Below are 9680 nucleotides of genomic sequence, written 5' to 3'. Positions count from 1 at the left end.
TGTGATTAAATGCATAACGCCTCGTACTCTCCACACAGACCCCAGATAAGCAAAATGGGATTTCTGCCTCTCAGGATGTGCCGACTGGAAAGGAGAGTCTGTCAGGAGAACGCTGCCATCTGGTGGCGTGTCACTTCACTTGTTTACAATTTTTCAGGTCTTTGGTCTTATTTTGTTAAAAAATATATTTATGTTGGTCTACTTTAGGGACTTCAAATGTAAGACTATAAGCTGAAAAGACTCAAAGTAAACACTTCAGGAATGTGGTTATTCATTGAATTCACTCCGTTGAAGAGCTTGGAAACTTTGAAATTGCAGTTATTTATTTATTTTTAAAATGTTTTTATTAAAAATGGTCAAAATCTTTGGTTTAAGCTCCTACAACTGTCAACTGAGGGCCCTTTTATATATTATATTACTTATAATATAATGGTGCTATGCTTTGTGTCGTTCTCTGCTGTGGAAGAACTATTCACACCAAAACTTTGACTTCCTGGTTAATTTATTGAGATGTTGTTTCCTTAATATTTCATCTATTTTGAGAGGTGCAACAAAACAGAAAAAATACAAGAAGAAATACAATTTTACAAAACTGCAGAGAATTTTTTTTTTTTGCAGTTTATGCACACAGTATTTAACAGGAATACTGATTGAAATACTAAATACATCCAACGTGCCTTACCTGGTATTTGCATCTACACATATTATAGTAAACAGTAAAATAAAAAGTTATTTTCTGATGACAAAGTGTTTGAGCGTCAGTGAAGGTTAATTGTTCTTTATTAGAAGTACTTAAATAAATTAAAACTTTACCAAGTTATTTTTAAATGAAAGATTTGTTGAATGGTTCGTGCAACAACTTTGACAACCAACACGTGTCCACCACACAGACTGAAAAAAAAAAAAACTTGGAAAAAGCATAAATATGCAAGACTCAGTAAATTTAAGTAAAAATAAGTCATGACTTCCCCATCTGCCTGGCAGTAAGGTTTTCTCATTTATTTATTTGTTTTTGTTATATGAACATTTTTGTCTATTATTTTGGCGAAAACGATAATTTTGAGACTGAAAGAAAAATCACTCCTTCACAGTCAAAGAGCACAAACAGTTTAATATTTATTGCAGTTGTGATAAAATCATTTACAGCAAACAGTGTAAAAGCACCAACATAAAACTGCTGCTTCAGACATGAACCAACTTGACCAGTAAGTGACATCATCACATCAGAATGACGTCACCAGGATATTCTACAGTTTTATCTTCGTTATCAATCTGATATCTCTTAGAAAATGATGAAACTGTGAGCGCGATAGCTTGAAAACACTTTGCTATATTGCATAACATCAAAGCATTCTCACTGCAACAAACTTTGACTAAAACAGCAATAATCATATTTTAAAAAGTTGCATATATGTCTGTGGATAAAGCTCCGACATTGCACCAATGAAACTGAAGCCTTTATACTTACAACTGTGGCCTAATACTTAGCGTCATGCATGAGCCACTCTGCTGTACACACAGATTTGACTAAAACTAATATAGATATTGTTGCTTCCATTGTTGTGAATGTACAGCTTGAAAAATGTACCACAGGGACAATCCTGTACCCGGTTTTTGGACTCATGATGTGGAAAAATTAGAATTTGTATAGAAATGTACCCCTTCAACTTCTTGTGCTAAAGCAAAAAAATATATAAAATAAAATAAAAAAATAAAAATAAGCATTGTTCAACAAAATAAAATAAAAAAAACACAATTTTTACAAAGTGACCTAAAAAATACAGAACCTTGAGAAAATGTATTTACAACCCCTAATGCACAAGCCTGACAAAAATGTTGGGATTTTATATGATCAACAAAATGCATTAGATAACATTGATGATCATCAAGATTATCAACATTTCCTAAAATAAAAAAAAAATCCAAGAATAATGTCATGCTTTTATATTCAGCCTCTGGAAATCAATACTTTGTAGAATTCCCTTTTGTTAAATTAAAACCCGCTGAATAAGAATATTCCTACCCACAGATAAAAACCTTCTACATATTCAAAGAAACGTGGACAATGAAATTTACACCAGAATCTAATTTATTTTTGGGGGGCGTTAATGAAGTTCATTTTTTGGAGTATGTCTCTGCAAGCTTTACACATCCTGAGATCAAAAGTTTCCCTTTTTTTATCTTAAAGTTTATTGTTCTCTAATGTTCTCTAAGAAACCTCTGAGGCCTTCGCATAACAGCTGGATTTTGGCTCAGATCAAGTAACTCAAACGTTGGCTACATTTTCTAATCGAGTGGCTTTCCAAGACAGCTGCCTCATCTGGACTTCACTAATTGGCAACAGAGTAAATGGGGGTGAGTAAACAATGCACACCATACTGTAAAAGTGTTATTCTTTTTCTCCCTCTTCACACTTATGTACTGCTTTGTGTTGATCAATTTAAAAAAGCAAAAATGGAAAAAGTAAAAGGGGTATAAATATGTTTTCATCGCACTGTTTCTCAGGCTACCATTTATCAAAACTGCACAAGAAAACCAAACAAGTGTCTCACACCAAAATGTTCAAGCTTGTCAGATCATTGAAACCACAGAGGAGAGAGAGAATCCACAGCGTCCCGATGACACAGAATCAGACGAGCGTGTAAAGAGAAAACTTTTCAATCAGTGGTGGATCTTTACAGTTCGACCGATGAGCAGGAACAGAAGGCCCGCCAAGAGGGCGAAGAAGATCCCGATGGGGGCAAACACGAAGGACAGACCATAGCTGAGGTTCAGTGTGAAGTCTGGACAATGGGTAGCTCGCTGTTCGTTGATGAAGGTTTGGACCACATCCAGGACCTGAAGCCACACCACATGCATCACCACGGCACACAGCATGAAAAAACCTGCAGGTGCAGAGAAGAGTTACAGAGTGAGCTCGGGATGCGTAAACTCAATCATTTCAAGCACTGAAATTCCCTCACTGTAATTCATATTCAGCGTCTGCACAAGTATTCTTTCTCTCAGATAACACACAGGTCTTGTTCAATCTTTTTGAACATTTTATTCCCCGTCAGCTTGTAGCTTTAATTACTTTAAATTCCATCTCTGATTGGCTAATCAGTCCCTCGTGACGGCTCCTGTTCAAGAAGTAAAGGGTGTTAAAAGGGTGGCTGTGTTTTGTGTATTTTCAGTGAAGCCCTGCAAGACTCCTTTAAAAATAGAGATAAACAACTGCGTGTGTTGCATAGAAAGTTGCTGAATTATCTTTGTTTCCAAAACTTTAGGTTTCTGTTGTTTTTTTTCTTTCCCCTTATTAATATCCCATCTTAGAATAAAGTAGATCATAAACGTCTGAATTAATCAATTACAATAACTAACATTGTTGCATCTTAGATTCAAACAATGTCTTGATTTTCATCTCAGCTATAATTCATAGAAAGTGGTAATAGTCCTTTAACTCTTCCCCCACACAGCTTATAGCTTAGAAGAATTGTTTGCCTCGTTAATTAGTAGTTTATCTCCAATTTGACTCTGGATTGTTGGGTCACATTAGTCTTGATTTTTTTCTTTATAATATTTAGCAAACTGTAGATTTTTCCAGTTGATTCTTTCAGTATAAATATAAGACATCGCCTCTTACTTTAGTGCAATTGTTAACTGACTCAAAATGAGAAACTCACAATTTAAATGGATAAAAGACTCATTTCATTTCTAATAACCCTTAAAATGTTCATAACTACTGAGTTATGAACATCAGTACCTTTTAAAGAGGTTGAAATTCACTCTGGAGGGGGGAGGGTCGTATTTTCAGTACATTACTGCTCAGAAAAACATGTGCTTAGTCCCTCACGCCGCCCCTGGATTATACTCACCAGACGTCAGGAAGAGGCCGCCCCCTGCTTTGTACAAGCAGTGGCTCGCAAACGGAGCTGCACAGATGATGAGGAACCCTCCGAGAGTTACCGCTGCCACACTTATGAGCATGAAGATCCTCCAGAAACCTCCGTAGACTGGAGAGAGCAGAGATATTAGCCTGCTGCAGAGAAACGCTGTATCATAATTTGTATGAATGACACTCACTGATAGCTGTATTGTCTTTTGTTGTACTGTTGGTAGGCCCTGGCTCTGGGAACGGGAACAGGTAGCCAGGGTAGCAGAGTTTTGCGGAAGACTTTTCCCCTTCAGAAAAGAGACATATTTTAACACCGGCTACAGAAATGAAAGTTAATAGCACTTAGTTGTACTCATTAGTTTGCAAACTACAGTATAATTTTATATCTTCTCATTACTCATGTGGAATTCCATAAATCCTTAGAAGGGGCATTTTCATGTCTGCAGACTGTGTCACCATAGTGACCATTAAAAAAACCCAAAAATAAACAGATGACACATAACCAGCTGACAGACCACATGAAAAACATCACATGGTGCTACCTCGTTCATCAAGTCACATGAGAGTTTGGGATGTTTCTATCATTAATAACAAAAGAACACACTTTGCTCCTCCTGTATGAGCAGATTATTTCACTTTTATTAATGTTTCAACTTTATTTAGGCATTCTCAAAAGATGAACAGCACAAAAACCAAACTGTTCTTTGTTTCTGATCTGGCATAAAGTTTCACAAGAAATCAAACTATCAGTTTTCTGGAGAGTTAATTTATTCTTGCCCATTCACACAAATACAACGTGTTTCCGTGGTTAGAGATTATGAAGAATTAAAAAGTCATTGAAGCTTCTTCTGTCTTTAAGGTATTATTAGTCTCACATGTAAGCAATTCCTCTAAATATGTGAAAATGAATGAGTATTGTGATCAAAATCAAAAATAATGTCAGTTCAAACAATAAAATGCTGCTCACTCACAGGACGATATTGTCCCCGTGTGGTTGAGAAAAGCATCTGGAGGGAGTCCAGAAAAGCAAATCCAGAAGAAACCATAATGGAATGAGACAATCTTGCCGCTTTGGTCGTGCACCACATCAACGGCTAGCTGAAATATGATTCACAAAACAAATATGGAATTTAAGATGTACACTGAGTATGTCCAGCTTTGAAAAATATAGCTGATATTGTGTCTCATAAAAATATTCAAACATCTTTAAATACAATGCAATCACACTGAGTTTTATTTAGAGCTATCAGGATAAGGGGAGCTAAATATCAATGCACGCCACACTTTTAAGATGTTTTTAATGCAACAAATGTTAAAAAATCATGCATCATTTTATTTCTAGCTCAAAATTAAGCACTACTATACTTTACTCTGTCACATAAAATCCCAATAAAACACACTGTTTTGAGTTATAGGACAATGTTTTGGTAAAGAGGTTAAATGAGTTTGCCAAAGCACTGAATGAGGCCTGCTGGGTGTGGCACTTTCTCAAACTTATGAGATACAGTTGCAGCATCTGCTGCCACTTTGTCTGTGCAGCTGCTAAAGAAGGTCAAAGGTTGAGCTGAGCAAGGCCCATTAACCTCTGGCTGCTCCTCTTGGTGCCAACTGAGATTGCAGGCTCTTCATTCACCAGATAAGGGTGATGGAAAAAGGGAGGATGTATTTTTCTCATTATTTTCTCCAAAGGAAAAAAACCTATTCAATTTCTTATTAAGAAATTATTATTAACGGCATTAGATCAGGTATTTTTTCCGTGACTTTAAGATTAATTCACACCCTGAACCTTTAATCACTTTTATTGTGATTGATGTTAAATATGAACGCAAAGTAAAGAATAAGCATGAAGGTTTAATAATACCTGGTTTTCAAAAGCTTTCCCAACTAATGCCACATCTTTTAAATTACATTTCGGCTTTGACATTCACTGATACTGAAACGTATTTTGATTAAAATCATTTCATCATCTTAGCCCTTAGAAGGTTATAGTAGGTTTTCTTCCTTTATTTATTTCTTCTCATCTACTCTGACCATCTTTCCCACAGCATGACGCTGTCACCACTATGTTGCACAGTACGGATTAATATTGGCACACAAGCTGAATTTCTGGTCCTTCTGTCTTGCCAAACATACTGTGTTCCCTACAGAGCTTGACTTCTAGTGGCTTCTTTCAGCAATGGTTTTACTTGTCCTTCTTCCACACAGACGGGAGTTGTTCAAGTAAAAGTTGTCTTCTCAACCAATTCTAAAGCCTGACCTGACGGTCTCTGCAGTTTTTTTATTATTTTTTTGGATGAAATAGTATTTTGTCCAAGGAGCTGTCTCAGTGATTAATGCTCTATTTGACTTCTGAAATCAATTGATTATACTAGATGTTGAAGAGAGCTGAACACAAATGCACGCTGCACCTTCTAAAGATTTTATCAACATAAAAATCTTAGAAATGTGGTACAATTATACGAAAACATTTGTTTCTTTTCAACTACGTTTTTTTATCACATAAAATCCTAATAGCTTGTTGAAACTTGGAAACCTCTCGGTACATCAGAAAGTCAACCTAAAGCGTCATAAGAAGTTACTCTTCTCTGTGTAGCATGCACCACCCAGCACCACTCCAGTTTTATGGTCCTGCTCTCCAGTGTGGGTGTCAGTATAAGCCCACTCTGGAAGCTGGAAAGCTAAGTATGCTCTACTCGGTGATATATAATACACCGTCATGCCTTTGTGACTACAGGGACTTGTATTTCTATCTTAGAGGCACACGGTACAAGCTCTTCCTCAATCACTGCATAGCTGCACACACATTACATTGAACAGAGTCGAATTACCGGGATCCCTCTCCGCTCTGTAGTCCAGCTGCTGAGAAAATAATCGGAGCAGCTGATCTTTGAATCTCGTTGAATGTCAGCAACTAAATGACTTGATGTCTGCTGTATAATGTTATGCAGTAATAAAACGCAACATTAAGAGCAGAACAACTTGCCTTAATCTTGTTTCATTAACTAGTCCAAGCTTGTAGTGAACACAGCTGTTCTCATATTCTCCCTGACCTGCAGCCTTTTAGGAGAGACCAGTACTCACCGTAATTGTCAGACTGTCTTTGGATTCCTTATTTTCTGGGTCGCAGGTTTCTGAGGCTAAAAGCCAGTAATCGGTTCCAAAAGAAAGGAAGATAAATGCTGCTGCCAAAGCCCCAAACACCCCAGCAAAACACAATGCCACGCTGAGCTTCATATTCCAGAATCGGCTCCTATTCACACACTTGGTTTCCTTGAACAGAGATTCAGATCCTCTGATTTGGTGGGTTTCTACCCTATTCGGTTGTGTATCATTGGGTTACTGGATCTTCAGTCCTCCTTGCTATCTGTTTCTGTGTTATGGGAGGATAAAGTTGTCCACATGATTCTTTTGGATCCTCCAGCCCAGTCCCCTCCCTGCCCCCGGGCTATTTTTGATGTCTGGTTGAAGGTGGCTGCTCCTCTCCGGTGTGGAGCTGAATGCGTGGAGCATTTGGCGAGCGTGAGGGGAGGGGGATTAGCGCAGAAATAACCAGGCAACTGGACACCCAGAATCTGAGAGGGAATGTCAGAGTGGGGTGAGACAGAAATGGCAGCAAAGGAGAGAATAATCCAACAACACCAACCCCTTCTCTCCTACAAGACAACAAAGTGATGATGCCCCAGGGGGGACAAGTTTAAATCTGCCAGACGGTTTTGCAAAATCTCTGAAACTCACGTCAGAGATTTGATTTATTCTGAAGTGAGTTTTCACATACAAACCACTATATCAATAACGTTTTCCTTTAGTTGTGCAATTTGTTTTGCTTTAAATCGTTCGTCAAAACAAAACCTGCAACCTCGTCTATTGACATTGTGTGACGCTCCTGATCAGAGTTTTACATTTTTCTTTTTTTTAATCAAATTTCTTCTTCAAGTGTGTTTCTTTGTATTATGAACAGCAGCAAAGCAGTTTGAGTTGTAAGTGAGAATAAAGAAATTATTAAAATACAGCAACAATAAAACACATGGAGGAGTTTTGTTTGGAAGACCAAATCAGGCTGAAATTCTTTATCACTATTTTATTGTCAAACACGATTGGCTGCCATTACAAGCCTTCTTACATACTGTAAGGATTGGTTAGTACATGCAAGTAAAATTATACTCAAGTCCCAACATTTTTTTTTTCCTGTAGACTTGCTAGTTTGTACTCTAAGTCCACCCGACTCACTAACATAAGAATCATCCAATGATCTTCTCCTTACAAATCATATGAGTATTCAATGTCAATGTCATTTTTATTTATAAAGCATTTTAAAAACAGATATTAACTGCATCAAAGTGCTTTACAGTATTCATGAAAGTACAGTATTCAAGAAGGTAAAAGTTCAATTTGTCATGTATTCATTTTTCAAGTGATGATTCAGACAGAACTATTTTTAACAGGAATATAAACATATTTATACCATATAAAGCTCTGAAGACAATCATTGTCACAGTTTGCTTCATATTTCTCTTCTATGACAGTGTTTGGCAGCTCTACGACTCATCATGGTCAAACTCTGGCTCTAGTACAAACCCTAACACACATAAAGTAGAATTTGAAGAGACTGTCTTTATTTTTGTGACTTGTGATTTCCCTACCTTTTTTCATACATTTATTTTTATTCATTTGCAGTGTTTTGTGCCACATCAAATAATTCCCCTCATAAACACCTAAAGTAAAATATTTAGCAGTGAACCTATAGGTGAGCACTTTGCAATTAACACCCTTTTGTGACCGGTCCGCTCTCGACCAAAGCTGTTATATCTCAGTGCTTGTGAGTGAATGAGCTGGTTTGGTCAGCTTCTGGTGGTCAGGAGTCTTTCTTTGTCAAGTTCATCCCAACAGAGTAAAATCTCATTCTGATTTTCAACAAAATATTTTCAATTTTAGTAATAGCTCAGTTTAGTCAACTGCCACATGGTGTATACTTAGAAATACAAAAATTGTATTTTAAATAGAGCAGGAGTAAACATGATGGCCCACCAGGGGGCAGACAAAACAGTTTCTGATATTACGAATGTCATTAAGCAAAATTACACGAAACTAAATAAATGTGCCAAATAAATGTGCCTTGTATCTGGCATCAGCAAAACACAAATGTTCTTGTTTTTGTGCGCATGGAGAATTAGGAGTTTTGTTTTCACTCTGAGAAAAAGAATCCTGCACAGACTTTTCTTCAAGGACAATAATTGTATTTTATTTTATTTAGTTTCTGTTTTATTTCAGCTTTCTTTTGTTATAAATAATGTAGTCCACCAATTCTTAAAGTCCACATGATACATACTTTAGAAACTGTTTCAGGGTGCATATTTTACTGTATACATTTGTTTTCTTTTTTAATGTTTTTAAATTATGATTTTAGCTCATTGTGTATTTTACTATATAGTTCTTATCTTCCATGCAATACATCCTTGAGAAATTAGTTTTTAAGAAATGGAGACGTTTTCATTTATTTATCTAATTATTTTTATTTATCTATTTCACTTCTTTCAGCATATTTCATTTTCCTCGCATGTTTTCAAGGTTTATGTGATGTGTACTTGAGAAATTAAGACAATAATTTACTTTTTAAAATATGTTTGGTTTCATTATTCTTAATGTCAGTTTTATAGTCAATTTTAATGAATGTTTTGGTTCTTAAGGATTAACACTGTGAATTGTTAAGATTGTAAATTTAATTTGTTATTTGTAATTTGCTTTGTTTTATTATATAACTTTAAATTATATTGTTTACATTTTTGGTATAGATGCTATTTATTTTATT

General features: G+C 36.1%; 1 protein-coding gene across 1 annotated transcript; it reads right to left on the bottom strand.

Moving 5' to 3' along the window:
- Positions 1 to 1084: 1084 nt before the first annotated feature.
- tmem182a (transmembrane protein 182a) lies at positions 1085 to 7537 on the bottom strand. Its single transcript, XM_008434686.3, has 5 exons — positions 6956 to 7537; positions 4846 to 4972; positions 4063 to 4161; positions 3855 to 3992; positions 1085 to 2885 (listed from the first exon to the last, which is right to left on the bottom strand). Exons 1-5 carry the CDS (start codon positions 7106 to 7108, stop codon positions 2662 to 2664), a joined length of 741 nt encoding a protein of 246 aa, XP_008432908.1. The 5' UTR covers positions 7109 to 7537; the 3' UTR covers positions 1085 to 2661.
- Between the last annotated feature and the right edge of the window lie 2143 nt (positions 7538 to 9680).

Source organism: Poecilia reticulata, chromosome 2 (genome assembly GCF_904066995.2).
Source record: "Poecilia reticulata chromosome 2, P_reticulata-male-v2, whole genome shotgun sequence".
NCBI lineage: Eukaryota > Metazoa > Chordata > Actinopteri > Cyprinodontiformes > Poeciliidae > Poecilia > Poecilia reticulata.
This window is presented reverse-complemented; position numbering and strand designations above follow the sequence as displayed.

What these genes read in the sequence shown, in the direction of transcription:
- tmem182a (XM_008434686.3), bottom strand. Translation starts at nt 7,108, where the DNA reads ATGAAGCTCAGCGTGGCATTGTGTTTTGCTGGGGTGTTTGGGGCTTTG. An exon ending in AAGACAGTCTGACAATTACG is followed by an intron (nt 4,973 to 6,955) that starts GTGAGTACTGGT and finishes ATCATATTTCAG; the next exon opens with CTAGCCGTTGATGTGGTGCA. An exon ending in CACGGGGACAATATCGTCCT is followed by an intron (nt 4,162 to 4,845) that starts GTGAGTGAGCAG and finishes TCTTTTCTGAAG; the next exon opens with GGGAAAAGTCTTCCGCAAAA.